The sequence below is a fragment of the Lipotes vexillifer genome, unplaced genomic scaffold, assembly GCF_000442215.2.
Source record: "Lipotes vexillifer unplaced genomic scaffold, Lipotes_vexillifer_v1.1 scaffold1115, whole genome shotgun sequence".
NCBI classification, from domain to species: Eukaryota; Metazoa; Chordata; class Mammalia; order Artiodactyla; family Lipotidae; genus Lipotes; species Lipotes vexillifer.
The window spans coordinates 178,011-194,215 of record NW_006792080.1 but is presented as its reverse complement, the minus strand read 5'-3'; the positions used below and the strand labels follow the sequence as shown (position 1 = coordinate 194,215).

General features: G+C 55.0%; 1 protein-coding gene across 2 annotated transcripts in view; it reads right to left on the bottom strand.

Annotated features, from left to right (window-relative positions):
• The window catches only part of ALDH1L1 (aldehyde dehydrogenase 1 family member L1), a 43,580-nt gene that overhangs the window by 22,987 nt on the left and 4,388 nt on the right, over positions 1-16,205 (bottom strand). The window contains exons 5-12 of one of the 2 annotated variants that reach the window (XM_007465259.1): positions 15,729-15,830; positions 14,892-14,981; positions 13,631-13,768; positions 11,565-11,690; positions 8,913-9,004; positions 2,852-2,999; positions 1,512-1,631; positions 332-459 (exon numbers count right to left, since the gene is read on the bottom strand). In XM_007465259.1, coding sequence (XP_007465321.1) covers positions 332-459; positions 1,512-1,631; positions 2,852-2,999; positions 8,913-9,004; positions 11,565-11,690; positions 13,631-13,768; positions 14,892-14,981; positions 15,729-15,830 — 944 coding nt within the window. The remainder of the gene's footprint in view (positions 1-331; positions 460-1,511; positions 1,632-2,851; positions 3,000-8,912; positions 9,005-11,564; positions 11,691-13,630; positions 13,769-14,891; positions 14,982-15,728; positions 15,831-16,205) is intronic. The other variant, XM_007465258.1, reaches the window with a different exon arrangement.

The window sequence follows — 16,205 nt, the reverse complement described above, 5'->3', positions numbered from 1 at the left end:
CCCCCAGCTCCTGGGAGCCCCGCCCGGCGAGCAAGCAGTGCCCTCTGGGCCGGCCCAGGAGCAGCTATTACCCTGCGGCGGCGGCGGCTCCGCCCCGAAGCTCACCAGCACTCCGTCCCTCCTCTCCGCCCACACTGTTCCCTCCCCCGGGCCCCTCCCCCGCGCCCCCGCCTGGGACAGTCCCTCCTGCCTCTCAAGCCACTGCCTCTGAGAAGCCTCCCCTGGGCCTCAGGCCGTGGTCACACTGCCCTTCCGGGACCGCGTCCTCCCGTGAGGAAGCGGCCTGAGAGGAAGGCCCGGGACAGGAAGGTGGGTGCGGGCGAGGTCCCACCTGTACAGGAGGCGGCCCCGGTCCCGCGCGCTGATCTTCCCCCACAGCCCGTGCTCAAAGGCATCCTTCGCAGCAGCCACGGCTTTGTCCACGTCGCTAACCTGGGCCAGGGACACCTGGCAGATGACCTGTGGTGGAGTGGAGCCCTGAAGCCCTGCCTGGCCACCTGGGCGGCCGCGGAGGCGAAGGTCAGCGGACAGGAGGGCACGGGCAGGGTCTGCACGACGAGGGGAGGTGGGGCCTGCAGAAAGGGCCATGTTCCTACGTCCCGAGGGCCTTCCCTCTACTCTCCCACTGACCCCAAACAGGGTGACGGACTCAGGCTGCAGCCATAAGGCCGAGGGTCAGCTCAGTGTTTGCAAACCGAGAGCGGAGACCCATAAATTTAGTGAGGCGCAGGCGGGAGGTTTGCTCCTGAAGTGACATAAGCCAGCCCAACACCCCTGTATTCCATGTCCCGAGGGTGCCCACCTCCCGACAGCACAGGCCCCCATACCTCCCCCCACGTAGACGGGGTGGGAGGGCGGAGGCCAGCGCCTCCTTGCTGGTCACCACAGGTAGGCTGTGCCCTCCCTGCCCACGGCCCCGGCGCCAGGCATCCATACAGCCTCCTGCCCGGGCTTCCCAAAACTGGCCCCGAGGTTGTGGTGGCAGCACCTGACTTTCCTGCCTGAGGGCACCTGTCTGGGTCCACACACCCTGCCCATCACTTTCTTAAACTCCCCTCAGAGGACCGTTCTGAGGCCCTGTCTTCTGTGGTGTGCGTCTGTAGGAAGGAGTGTGTGAGCGTGCACGAAAGTGACAGCGCCATACGTGTGCACTGAGCAGGACAGCTACAGCCAGGGCGTCTTGACAAACCCGGGATGCGAGGCGGGCCCTCCCGACGCTAGGGTTATTCTTGAAGTGTGGAGGGGAGGGAGTGGCCTCCATTTCCTCCTTGGGAGGGCTTAACTCTGCTGCAGACCCTCCAGAGTCCTCCTGCATCCCCATCACCCTCCCCACCTCATCTGCCCCTACGCCGTTCCTGTAGGAAGGGCTGGAGGCTGACTGCAGCGTTTTCTCCCCCCAGCAGAGGCCCCCAGCTGGGACCCAGAGGTCCCCAGACTGGGGAGGGCTAGTAGATGGGAGAGGGGGCATTGGGGGCCTGTGCGGGGCAAGGGGTTGCTGGGCCTGCACTCACACTTCCATCTGTCGGGTTGATGGTCTCATAGGTCTTGGCGCCCTCGGCATCCACAAACGCACCTCCGATGAAGAGCTGGTGGGGCATTCGGAGGGTCAGCTTGTTCACGGTCTTTTCCACCTGGGGATGAAGGGCCACAGGCTGGAGCTGCAGTGTGGATTCTTTGCGAAGGGGCATCCTTGATGGGCACGACCCCACCAGAGACACAGGGACCACTTGCCCTGCCCCCGTCCCCAAATACACAAGCAAGGGCCTGGGCTACTTGATCTCCTCGTCGGATCCAGCCCTGCTGCCCAGGGAGCTGTTGTGTGGGCAGAGGTGGCAGCTGAGTGATAAGCAGAGATGGAGGGCCAGACTCCACAGCTAGACTGCCCGGCTGGAGCCCCGGCTCTGCCACTGACCTTGGGCTGCTTGCGTGGCCTCCGCACACTGGAAGCGCCAGTGGGCAGACAGCACTTGCGGCCCCCAGACATGATGCGGCCCCCGCTCACTGCCCCTCGGGCCTGCAATCCCACGATGAACGCGGAGCCTCTGGGATGCCGCCCCTCCTTCCGCAGTCATTTGTCCACAGCCCTAAGGCCAGCCTGGTGTCCACCCTGGTCACCCATACTTTCTTCATCAGCCCTTGTTCCAAAGCACCAGCCAGCCAAACTATCACAAAGCTAATTCCCATAGGAGTCGGTAGTCTACCGAGATACCCCAGGGATGGTTTTTCCACAGTTTCTTTAAAAATTACATTTGCAGTTAGTTACTTCCTCATACTTCCTATGTACAAGTTGAATGTAGACGATCATTTGTTTTCCTCATGGGGAGAACATTCCCAATCCCTTTCTCTCTCTCTCTCTTTTGTTTCAACCAACGGAATTGCACACAGGTGACTGGTTGCACAGGTGATGGAAGAGCTGAGAAGCCACGAGTCAAGCCAGAGGTTGACACCAGCAGGAAGCCGCTGCCATTGCTGGGAGGTGGTGGAGCCAGGACTAGGGGTGAGAGTCACCCGGGGGTACAGGACGAGCTGGCAGGGCTGGAAGCCACGCCAGGAAACCCACCAAAAGAGAAAGTGGGTGGAGAGAGAAGAACCCTGTAAAAGTCTCTCCTTAATACCCTGTCTCCTGTCTTGGGACCGAACCTGTCCCCTATACTGAGTCTCGGACAACAATTTCCTCTGTTGAGTTTGTCCTACCGCCTGGCATCTTTAGGCTATTTGGAATTACCAAAGGAAGCTTAGGTCACTAAAGCTTCTGGACATCCAGGCTTCCCCCAAGCGTCACTGTGGATCCACAGGTATGGGTGCCTGAGGGGTGTGCAGGCCGGGCCCGCGTGGGGGGCCCAGGACTCACGTGGTCGATGGTGCACTTGCTCTCCTTGTTGTCCCCTCGCGTCTTTCTCACTAACAGCTGAATGAAGTCCCCGAAGGTGGCTGCCATGTAGATGTCTTCATTTTCTAGCTCGAGGCCATCACACAGCTCCTTCACTTCCTCAACCAGTCTGGAGGGAAGTAGGAAAAGCGAGGGCCTGGGGGAGCCTCGCAGACCTGCCTGCTTCTAGCGGCGGAGCTGGTGGCTCGTCTCAGCCCCCGAGGCGTGGGTGTCGGTCTAGAGTTGGGGTTCAAAGCCCAGTCCGTGGATTCAGAGGCTCTGGTTTCAAGTTCTGGCTCCAGCACTTACGAATCTGTGACCTTGGGCAAGTGACCAATTGCTCTGAGCCTAGTTTCTTTGCCTGTAAAATTGAACCAATCATGGCTCCTCTATTTCCTGATGAGTAAATGAGACAATCCACGTGGAAATAATTAATAGAAGATTAATGATAATCATTGAAAGACAGTGTGAGAAGAGTGAAAAGACCCGCCACACGCTGGGAGAAAATATTTCCAAATCACATACCTGATCAAAGACTCGGCTTCAGAATACGTAAATAATTCTTAAAATCAATTCTAAGAAAAAACTCCAAGTGAAAATAGGCAAAAGGTTGACCAGATGCTTCACCAAGGCAGAAATATGGATGGCAAATAAGCATATGAAAAGATGCTCCACATCACTCGTCAACAGGAAACGCGAACCAACCGCAAGGAGATTCGGCTCCGTACGTACCAGCATATCTGAACTTAAAAGCCTGACCAGACCAACCACTGGTGAGGCTGCAGAGCACCTGAACCCCTGTTTCCTGCTGGTGGGATTGTACAGCGGTACTTCGGAAACCACGTTGCAAGGCACTTTGGCAGTTCCCTAAAAATTACACATATTCTTCCCAACACGTTTAGGTATTTACCAAAGAGAAATAAAAGCCCATTTATAGACACAAAATGGCAGAGCAAGAAGCTCCAAAAATCCGTCCCTCCACCTAAACAACGATTAAACAGGCAGGAATTGTCTGAATCAAATGCTTTGGAATTCTCGAGTCTCGTCGACACTTGCAGCTTCCAGGGGAGAACGTGGTGAAGAGCTGGGGCTTGGCAGTAACTTCCAGACTTTCCACCCCCAGGGCAGGAGGCAGCAGTGGCAGCAGGTCACTCCCGCCGTGGCCTCCCGGAGGCGGGCATTGGGGGGCAATGAGGACCTCGTCCTCCACACATCTGGGTCGCGGGTTCCAAGTGCTGAGGCTGCTTTTGATCGCTGAGGGGCTGGCCCAAAGGCTGGCCAATCCCATACATGCTTTGCATAGTGTGTATGACCCCAGGGAAAACAGAAGAGAAACTTCAATGATTACACACAACAAGGAATACACACCATGCAAAGAAAAGTTTGGAAAAGTCACAAACGGATGGCTCCAACCCTCAACAAGCAAGATTTAACAACCTCCCCGAAGTGAGAGAATCAGATTCTCAGAACTGACACAGCATTACACGCAAAATGTCCAGTTTGTGCAAAACATTGCAAAACATACAAAGAAACAGGCCCATTTACAGGAAAAAAAGAATTTGGAAGAAACCATCCCTAGGGATTATCATCAAAGACATTAAATCAACCATCTTAAATGTGTTCAGTGACTTAAAGGAAACTAGGAAAATTATTATGAAAAAAATGAAAATATCAAGAAAGAGATAGAAATTATAATAATAAACCAAACAAATTCTCAAGCTGACAGATACAATAACTGAAATGAAACCCCCACTAGAGGCTTCAAGAGCACATCTGAACAAGCAGAAGAAAAGGTCGTGAACCTGAAATTATCCAGTATGAGGAGTAGAAAGAAAAAGGAATGAATACGAATGAAAATGAAAATGAGCCACAGGGACCAGTGGAACATCATCAGATCATACTCATCATACCAGGTCCAGAGAAGAGATAGAACAGGACAGAGAAAATATTTGAAGAAATAATGCCCCCAGAGTTCCCAAATCTGAGGAAACACATGAATATACACGTTCGAGAAGCTCAATGAACTCCGAGCGGGATAAACTCAAGGAGAATCACACCAAGACACGTGACAGTCAACCCGCTGAGACCCAAAGACGAGGATGGAATTTGGAAAGCAGCAAGAGAGAAGCTAATCACACACAAAGGATCCTCAATAAAAATTAAAACCTGATTCCCCCCCAGGACCTGTGAAAGCCAGAAGGCAGTGGGATGGCATATTTAAAGCCCTGAAAGAAAAAAAGTGTCAACCAAGGGTTCCATATGCATCAAAACTACCTTTCAAGAATGAAGGAGAAATTAAGACACTTCCAGATAAACAGAAGCTGAGGGAGTTCATTGCTAGTAAACGTGCCCTGAAGGGAGTCTTTCAGGCTGAAGTGAAAGGACATTAAACAGTAACTCAAAGCCGTAAGGAAAAGTAAAGTGCACTAGCAAAGGTAACTACGTAGGTAAAGAGGAAAGCCAGTATTATTGTACTTTTGGTATGGTTTGCAGCTTCTCCCCTTTTACTACCTCGAGTAATAGGCAAATACATAAAACAAACATTTAACACCTATATTAATGGGTATTCAATGTATAAAGATGTAATCTAGGATAATAACAATATAAAGGGGCGGGGTGACTATATATAGGATACGAGTGTTTACATTTTATTGAAATTAAGTTGGTATTATTCAAACTACATTGTTATAAGTTAAGATGTGAACCTGTAATCTCCAAGGTAATTAAGAAATAGCTAAAAAAAAAAAAAAAAGGGAATCGACTTTAGCCAGGTAGCCCTCTTCTGATAATTCTTTATGTTATTTGGTCTCCAAGGCCGCTGAGCCTGCGCGTCCGGAGCCTGTGCTCCGCAACGGGAGAGGCCACAACAGTGAGGGGCCCGCGTACCGCAAAAAAAAAAAAAAAAAGGGAATCGATAATGCAAAATTATCCTTCTCTTTATACAAATTAGAACTTATTACCACTGCTAAAAGACATAGAGAAAACAGACAGACAGCAGAAGTAAATCCTTTATCAGTAATCCGGTTAAACGGAAATGGACTGAACCCTCCTCTTAAAAACATAGGTTATAAGACTGGATAAAAACATCCAGCATCCATCCATATACCACCAGAGATTCACTTAGATGAAAATATGCAAAAAGGCTGAAAGTAAAAGGATAGTAAAGGTATTCCATGCAAATAATAATCAAAAGAGAGCTGGGGTAGCCATACTCTTATTAGACAATTTAGATTTTAAATCAAAAACTGTCAAGAAAAAAAGGACACTGTACAATGGTTAAAGGGTCAATTTACCAGGAAGATATAACAATTATAAGCATATGCGCGCCCAACATCAGGCCACCTAAATGTACGAAACAAATATTAAGATAACTGAAGGGAGGAGCAGCATCGCAAAAATCCATGAGATTTCAATACCTCACTTCCAATAATGCGCAGAATATCCAAGCAGAAGATCAAGAGGCAGACAGGGGACTTAAACAACGCTGTGGGTGAAACGGACCTAACACACATACACAGAGTATTCCACCCAGCAGCACGGCACAAATTCTTCTCAAGGACAGATCACAGGTTAGGTCACAAAACAAGTCTTAACAAATGTAAGAAGACTGAAATCATACCAAGCATCTTTTCCATCCACAATGGTAGAAACTAGACATCAGAAACTGGAGGAAAACTAAATTCAGAAAAACTAAATTCAGAAAAACTAAACAACACACACCTGAACAACCAATGGGCCAAAGAAATCAAACGGGAAACCAAAAACTACCTTGAGACAAATGAAAGAGGAAACACAACACACCAAAACTTATAGGACACAGAGAAAGAGCTCTTAAAGGGAAGTGTATGGTGATCAATGTCCGTATTAAGAAAAAAAATCTCAAATAAACAGCCTAATTTTACACCTCAAGGAATCAGAACAAGAAGAACAAACTAAGCCAAAAGGTAACAGAAGAAAGGAAATGGCAACGATCACAGTGGAAATAAATAAAATAGAAAAACCAGGGGGAAAAAACAACAGAAAAGACCAACAAAACTAAGAGTCGGCTGTTCGAAAAGTTAAAAAAAGGAGACAAATCTTTAGGTAGACTCAAGGAAAAAGAGAAGACTAAAACCAAAAAATTAGATGAAAGAGGAGACGATACAATGGATACCACACGGATAAAAAGCATCGTAAGAGACTCCTGTGAACAATTACACATCAACAAATTGCATGACCCGGAAGAAATGGATAAATTCCCAGAAACACACAACCTACCAACATTGAATCATAAAGAAACAGATAATCTGAACAGACCAATAACAAGTAAGGAGACTGAATTGGTGATCGAAAACCTCCCAACGAAGAAAAGCCCAGGACTTTGGGTGGGATTCACCAGGGAAAACCTGGTGAATCCCGCCCAACATTTAAAAAGAATTAATACCAATCCTTCTCAAACTCTTCCAAAAAAACGGAAGAGGAGGAAACACGCCCAAACTCACTTTACGAGGTCAGCGTTACCCTGATACCTGAGCCAGATAGTGAGAGCAGAAGAAACAAAACTACAGGCTAATCTCCCTGATGAATATACAGATGCAAAATTATCCTTCTCTTTATACAAATTAGAACTTATTACCACTGTTAAAGGGCAAGAGAGACAGTTCACATGAAGTTGAAGACTGGGTGACCTGATCTGTGGTGACGGATCATCCCTGGGGGCCACCGACTTGGGAGGGGCACGAGGGATCCTCTGGAGTGAGGCTGGGGCCCATGTCTTCAACAAGGTGTAGCTTGTGAGATATGATATACATCACATAATATATATATTATACGTGTGCTATAACGTGTACGTTACACATGTTAAATCAAAGCTACCACACTGTCCTCTCAAGATCCGTGCACCTCACTGCACGTAAAGTCATTCCTAAAATTTAAAAAGACTTGCGGGACTCCCCTGGTGGTCCAGTGGTTAAGACTTTGCCTTAAAATGTAGGGGGTGTGGGTTGGATCCCTGGTTGGGGAGCTAAGATCCCACATGCCTCGCGGCCAGAAAACCAAAATGTAAAACAGAAGCGATACTGTAACAAATTCAATAAAGACTTGAAAAAAAAATAAGTAAACAACTATCCGTTTCGAAAAATAAAACGAAATAGACAGAGTTGCAATCATGATTCCCTGACTGCTCGTGCTCCAGCCCAACGGGCCCACCTGTGCCAGGCCCCACCTGCCTGGTTCCTCCCCACACGTGCTGGCTTTCACCGGGGTGTTGGGCTTGTGGCAGTTTTAAAAGAGCCACACAGGGCTTCCCTGGTGGCGTACTGCTTAAGAATCTGCCAGCCAATGCAGGCGACACGGGTTTGAGCCCTGGTCCGGGAAGATCCCAAATGCCGCGGAGCAACTAAGCCCGTGAGCCACAAATACTGAGCCTGCACTCTAGAGCTCGCGAGCCACAGTAACTGAGCCCGTGAGCCACAACTACTGAAGCCCGCAAGCCTAGAGCCCGTGCTCCACAACAAGAGAAACCACGACAATGAGAAGCTCGTGCACTGCAACAAAGAGCAGCCCCCGCTCGCTGCAACTAGAGAAAGCCCGCGCACAGCAACAAAGATCCAATGCAGCCAAAAATAAATAAATAAATTTACTTTTAAAAAGTAAATAAAATAAATAAAAAAATAAAAGAGCCGCACATTGTCTGATCTTCCTCCCATGAGGGGTGAATCTCAGTCCCGCCCCTACCCTTGAATCTGGGTGGGCTTGTGGCCACTGAGACCAGTCAGGGCAGTGGTCCGCACCTGTCTGCTCGCTGGCCTCACGTTTGCAGAGCCGGGAGCCGCCAGCTAGACGTCCAAGTCCCAGAGTGGCCGCTCTGGGGCCACGACACAGCCTGGGGGAGGACATGCCTGCCCAGCTGTCCCAGCTCCAGCTGGTCCACTCCTGGTGGGCCCGAGGCCTGCACACGTGAGTTCTTTCTGGATCCCTGACCTGCATGGTTTCCTGCCACTCTGTTTCAGGGTGACTCCTGACCCAGAGACACCTGGGACACCACCCCCACTCCAGGCCTTACCTGACGACGTCCACCGACGCGGCCCCCGACTTGAAGAAGTCAGTGGAGTCTTCCACCTCCACGACGTTGGGGAGAATCCGTTTCCAGGCACCCTGGAAAGCAGGAGTGGTGAGCACACGGCTCCCAGGGCCCGGACGGGTGCGGCGGGGGTGAGAACAGCCCCGGGTGCGTGCGCACTGCCCGGCGCCAGGCTGGCCCGTCCACTCTACTCTCTGATGCTCCCGGGTGCCTCGTGGTACTGGGGTGATAGCCTCCCTGGGGAAGCAGAAGCCCAGGCTGCTGTCTGCACACCCACATCACCTTGACCGCAGCTTCGTGGGGGTCCCCACACTGGTCCAGGGGGGGCGGGAGGACGGATGTGCCGGAGCTCCTCCTGAGACCCGCCCCCCGCCAGCCCCACCTGGAGGGTTACCCGGGGTGGGTGTCCCCACCTGACACTGTGTAGGGGTGCTGCCACGTGGAAGGGAGAGCAAAGCGGGAGGTGGTTCTGTGAGTGAACAGGGCCACTGAGGGGGCTCGGGAGCCCTGGGTCTCATCCTCACAGAGAGGCTAGCTGGCTCTGTGCCCCTCTGTCCCGGGCCTGTGGAGGGCAGTGGTTCCTGCCCCCGGCCTCGTGGACGAGCGTGGACAGGGCAGTGAGAGCCGAGTGGGCAGCACAGGAGGGCTATCCTATGGGTTACGACGGGACACAACGGGACAACTGCTCTCTGGGCAGCTCCCAGCCAGGGCTTTTAGGGCAGGCGCCGGAAGGCCCATGCTCAGGCTGGGCTCCAGGCTGTGGCCCAACCAGGACCAGCCCACGGCGACCCCTAGGCTGACCCTGCCTGGCCTCTCTCAGGAGGCTGCCCTGGATTTGCTCCCACCCCCCGTCCTCCTGGAGACCATCAGAAGCCGTCCTGAGCCATCCCTTCTCCCCGGGCCTCCACCCAGGCTCTCACCCTCTGGTGACAGGCTTCCTTGAACCCCTAGCTCATACTTAATCCTGGGCATCCTTCAAGGTCAACTGCTAAATCACCTCTTCCTCCAAACCTTCACTGACTGCAACGCTCGCTCAGCCTGGGGCCAGCAGTCACTGTCGCTGTGTGGGCGCTGCACGCCGGCCCTCCTGGGGTGTGTGGAACCCGAGTGGCCGCGTGGCCTCGTCCAGACCCCAGCTCGGCGCCTGACAAGCCGTCAGATGCAGGCAGCCTCCCCTGCCTCGGTCTCCTCATCTGGGCAAGGGGCTGGGGGCAGCCCTGGGAGCATCCCTGGAATGAGGCTGGCAGAGCTCGGGGTGCAGGAGCCCATGCTGCCTCAGAGCCTGTGAGGCCTCTGCTGCACGTCTGGAACTCAGTTTAGAGTAACCCGGACCCTCTAGAAGCATCTGCTTTTCTTATGACTGTTGGGCTCATGGCCAGCAGTACTGAGGTCCTAACAGGTGCCACTAAGCTGTCACCTCTTCTGCCACCAGCCTCAGCCATTCCAGTGCCACTCGGCCACAAGCTCCAAACGGCAGTCTGTCCAGCTGGCCCCGTAACCCCAGGGCAGGCTTAGGCCCAGGGCCAGAGTAATTGCTCCAAGAATACTTTTTGAATGAATAGGCTTTTTTTTTTTTAATAGACATTCAGAATGTTCAGCCTCCACCTGAGGAGATGCTTGGTGCCCCCCGGACCGGCAGGCTCCCCCGTCCCCCCTTGCTGGGTCCTGCGTCTGCACTGGTCACGAGCACGCAGCGGCCCCGCGGCCGCCGCCTGGCCCTCCGCGGCTCCCCGGCTCTCAGGGCCTCGGCATTTGCTGTGCCTGCCATCTCTCTGCACTTGGGTCTCAGCACAAACCACCTCCCTACCCAGGGTGGCCTTCCCCGGACTCCCTTCTGCAGCATCCCCGGCCTCCAGGCACCTCGTTCCCATCACCGTCACTGCCCTCTGAGCACATCTCCCGTCGGAAATTATTTTATTCCCTCGCCTGGTCGTTCGCCAGCTCTCTTTCCTGTGAGAAGGGACACACGTGACAGCAGAGACACTGCTGACCATCACACCCCTAGTGTCTGGACGTGTACCTCAAATGAGCGAACCCACGACCGAATGACTGAACAGCTGAAAATCCACCCAGTGCCCTCTGAGCAACACAGCTAAACACCCTCCAAACCACGCCTTCCAGGGAGAGGGGGGTGGAGCAGAGAGCAGGAGGGCGGTTCTGGGAAGTGGCCGATGCCTGGACTCCAGGTGGGGGGGACACCGGGCCTCCGAGAGGGCAGTGGTGCCCAGCGGCACACGGGCGGGGTGGCCCGGAGTCCAGGGCGGCTGACTGTGACACCTGTGCTGGTGACCACGTGGGGGTCTCCCTCTCGGGAGGCCTTTCCGGAAGGTTCCGGTGCACATGCCCTACGGCAGGACAACTGGGTCCTTCAGCTATTCTATTTGCCCACTGTTGACAGTGTGTCCCCAGAGGAGTCGGACCCAGCAGCCGAATCCTAGGTTCCAGTGGCACAGGAAGGAGGGGCAGGGGGCATCAGGAAGCCCCGTGACAGGACAGGACCAACACTGTGCCCGGGGCCAGGACATATGTCCTTAGAGGGTGTGCACAGCTCGACCCCAGGGGGTGCGATTTGCAAAACGCACCTGCTGTGCACAACCTGCCCCACCAGACGGTAGCCCCGCAGGTGTCTCTTACCCGCACAGCCTCCGCAGTGACCAGGTCCTCCTCCGTCAGCTCGAGGCCAGTGCTGTCTGCTCCCCTGAAGAGCTGCGAGGCTGGGATCATCTTGCCGTCCTCCAGCTGGATGTTCTTCACCAGCAGCTGCAAAAGGAAGGCTGTCGGGACCCGAGGCTGCCCGAGCAGTGGGCACACGCTCATCTCCCTCCTCCCCGGAGGCAGGCCCGGGAGCCCAGATCAGGCGAGGAGGCTGCTGCCATAGGGACCCGCTCGAGCTCCTTCCCTGCCGTCCACCCCACCGTGCTCTCAAGCTCGAAAACCTGTAATGGCTGGGTTACCCTATAAAATTGATGCCTACTCGTTAGACTAAAGTAATTCAAGCACTACCTTGAAAGTCAATGCAGAAAACAACTAATCACCCAAGAGCCCAGCTTCCAGAAACTCCCTAGAAACCTGGCACAGGTCATTAGGTGCCCCTCGGGGCAGAGAAGCAGGTGAGCTCACGGCAGAGACCGCGTCTGTCGGGTAACAGTGCTCTATGAAAACGGCACCTTCTGCACACACCGGACGGAACCAGAGCCGGGCTCCCGGCTGACTGCCCACCCCTGCTGTCTTCCAAAGATGCTCTGGAGCTTCCTGGAGCTAAAGCCTAGCCAGGCCCCAGCTGCAAGTTCCTGAAAGACGCTCAACCAAGGGTCTCCGCGAAGGCTGCTCCTTTACTCTGCCGGCCTCACGGATTCACGGAGGACTTAGCCCAACCCCCTCCTTCCTCCGCCTGCCGCTAGTGGTCTACACGTGCACCCTTCTCACTGACCGCTGTTGGTGGGTAAGCACAGTCATGGTCATGCAGAGAAGCCCAGGGGCTACGCCTCGCTGCCCCTCACCCTTCCCCAGTGGGGGCGGAAACCCAGGCCTGAGTGGCGTGAGGATGCGGCGGCGTAGTCAGCAGAAGCAATTCACAGCGCAGAGCCTGCCCCGGGGGCGGGGGGGGGGCAGAAGGAGGCTGTAGGGCTCCAGAACCTGTATCTTTGCTGAGTGGTTTCCTCTGCTCTAGCCGCTTCCCTCGATAACTCACAAGCACTAGAACTCTTGTTTCAGATCTGCTTTGGGGACATGATCTGAGACAGATACGTAGCGTCTGAAGGCATCAACCATGAATACCTGAAACACCCAGTCACTGCAGATTGCAGGCAGCCTCGGCCCAGCGGGGTGAGCACCCAGCGTGAGCTCACGCCAGTCCGAGGAAAGCTGCCCCACACCCACCTGGCCTGTACGTGCCACCGTTACCAAACGTTCAACATCCACAGGGTTGGCTGAAATTCCCCAAAGTGCTCCAAGACCCCTGCCCGTCCTGCTTCTCTTCTGCCCCTGGTACCTTAAGGCCCAGATCTGCCCACCGCTGCGTGGGGTGAGCACTAACGCAGAGTACCACGGCTGAGCGGTGGGCCTCAGAGCTAGGGCTGGACTCGCAGCTCTGCCACAGGCTAGCCTGGCTGAAGATGCGCAGCCGATTTAACCTCTTTGCTCCAGTTTTCTACTCGGTAAAATGGGTATAGCCCTGATACATGTCTCATACGGTTGTTAGGAAAACTAAATTAAATCATCCAGCTGTTTTTGAACAGTGCCTGGCACGCAGGCCTGCTATAAATATTTAGTTGCATAAATCGTAGCTGTCACTCTGAGCTGCACTCCTCTAAGGTGAGTCAGAGCATGTTATGTGCCCGGTGTGGCTTCCTTGTTCAAAGAGGAGGAAACTGAGGCACAGAGGTCCAATGACCACGCCCTGGGCACCCGGACTCCAGGTCTGGGCTCCCCGGAGAGAGCCTCCCCAACTCTGACACCCACCCAGGGCGCCCAGCTTGGGTGGGGGCACCTGGGCAGCAAGAGCCCAGGGCCAGCCTTCCCGGGACAGGGAGGAAGTATGCCGACCCAGCAGTCGAGGGTCTTCCCTCTTGGAGCCTGTGGGCTCCTTTTCCCGTTTTCTCCAGAGAAGCCTGGAGTCTCCCTGTGGGGCCCGAGCCCCCGGACAAGGGGTGTGTGGCCTTGAGCCCACAGTACGGACAGGGGACCCACAGCAGCGTTACCATCCGGTCGTCATTCCCAAAGAGGATGAGTCCCGCTCCGGTGACCACCCCTGGCCGATGGGCTCCTGGGATAGGCAAAGTTTCCCCCTCGGGCACCAGGCCTTCAGTGCTCAGCGTCGAGCTGAAAAACGTCAGCTTCTGTCGAGGACAGGAAAAGCAGAAGGTGCTGGATGAGAGAGGCCCACTGTGGTGGGCCAGGAGCAGCTGGGGGTGCTGAGAAATCATGGGGTGGGGGTGAGGGTCAGGGCACAAATGGGGGCACAGACGAGACCTGGAGAAGGCACTGAGGCCTCGGAGGGGCCCTACGTCACCGCTCACTGGCCCGTGACCTCTGACCCGGGGGGACAGACACCGGCAGGAGGTCTGCTGCAGCATCGCCAAGCGAGGGTGCTGCCTGGGGACATCACCAAGCCCTGGCTACCGTGCAGAGGGTCTGGTGGCGGCGCAGGCAGCAGAGACCCTGGACGGTCTGGCAGCCAGCCTGCGAGCAGGGGTTGGGACAGCCGGGGGCTCCGTGGAGGACAGGGCTGCCCTCGACGGGGCTCGGCCACAGGGCCCCACCCCCGGGGCAAAGGCAAGTCAGGGCTGGGCCTGGGGTCTCTGAGAGCTGCTCAAATCAAACACAAATGCTGACCAGCCTAGAAAAGCTCCTGAGCAGACAAAACCAGTTCAGTCACAGGAGCAGAGCTTAACTGAGCTTATTTTGCAAGCTGACCAACTTGACCTCAGTCACGTCTTGCTTGTGTCTCTGGAAACCGTAAGCAAAATTTGAACTCTTCCTCAAAATGGATATGAAGTAACCGTTAGCCAAATCCCTATCATTCGAGGAAATTCTTGTTATAACCAGTCACTGCCTCCCCAGTTCACAAGCTCATCAACAGACCGCGTGCGGCCTGAGGGCTCCCGGCCCCGGAAAGGTCTCTCCCGTGTCTGCGCAATGAACTCACTTAGCGGTACTTAGCCGATTCATCGGTTTTACTTCTGCTATTTCGGGACTTTTGACAGCCCGGGGCTGAGAGTCGAACAACCAGCACAGCTCGACCCCAGAGCTGCAGCTGGGCCTGGCGGCCTTGCTCTGCGCCAGCCCCTCTCCTTCAGCCGCGCGGGTCCTGAGGGAGAGGCCGAGAGGGCCGGGGGCACCTGGCTGGGGTTGGGGGTCTGGGCAATGGCTATGTACCGCTTAGTTCAGCCACATTCTGACAGCCGTGCAGCCAGGGGACACACACGGAGCACAGCCCGTCCCGGCCACGCAGGGACACACCTGCCCACAGGCCTCCGTCCAGGCGCCCGGCACCTTGTCGTTCCCGCGGATCCAGTTATGAATGGCCTCTGCTGGCTGATCCCAGTTGATCTGCGGGGAAGGACGTGTGTGCTCAGCGGTCTCTCCCCTCTCCCTGACCATCTGGGCAACACCTCTGGCCTCCCCTCCTGCCCTGATGACCCTGACACTGGGTGGAGCCCTGGGCACGGGCTGGGAAGTCTGGCTTCCTCTCGACTCCAGTCCGAGGCCCAGAGCTGGGCTGCGCCTCCCCCTGGAAACCCGGATCTGGGTGCGCGTGGACCCTCAGTCTTTCACGGGATGTGAACTCCAGGATGGCTTGGGGGAGATAACGTTCTGTGGTTAAGATGGCCAAGGCCCTACACAAAGTGCAGGCCTGTCCCATCCCATCCCTCCCACCGGCGGCTTCTCCTCACTTACAGGGCTCACACAGATCCCGACAGAGCACCCCGCGAGCCCTGAGCACAGCTACAGCCCAGGGGCCCACCTGGGCTCCCGACCTGTGACAGTCCGGAGGAACTGAATTCCCTCTGGTGTCTCATCTCAGATATGAGGAGCCAGCAGCACGGCTGATTTTTACATCCTCCCCCACCCCCCAGCGCTTCTCCCTGAGGGCCCCGCTTACCTCTTCCTAAGGAGGAACCGGGAAGAACCCAAACAGACCCTGTTCCCTGCCTGTCCAGGGGCCACTCGAGCCTAGCTCGTGCTTCCTGCACTGGGGCCGCTCTTTCTTCTGGCCTTAAACAGGTACGTCCTGGCTGCCCGTTTTCCCCAGCCCGGGTACAGGCAGGCTTTGGGGGGGCAGGGCCTGGCACTCACCTGGGCTGTTTCCTTCTTCTGAATCCCCTCGTAGGTGGCGCCGTCCTCAGGCTGAGGGAGCCTGGGGGCTCTGCCCTCAGCGATTAGCTTCACGGCCTGAACCTGGGGAGACACGGGCTGGTGGGTGTCCCCAACATTAGGGCCCCCCGACTCCCAGACCCTGGGTTCACACTGAGTCTGGACCAGGCCACTCACTGAACAGACCCACCGGGCACCATGTGGGCACGTGACGGGCACCCACGGAATGGGTGCTGTAGGGACAGGTCAAATTAGCTCGAATCTACTTCCAGTCTGATCAATGACTGCAAGACCCCGCCCTCTCTCCCACACAAGGCCCTAGAAGATCATGCAAGCTAAAGCCCTCCACGGTGTAACACACACCAACGTCCACGTTTTTGTCTAAAACCTTCCCTGTCTCTTAGGGAGAACGGCTCCTGGACTGCGTGATGGGTTTCGAGGTCCCTAGTAAGTTCAGCA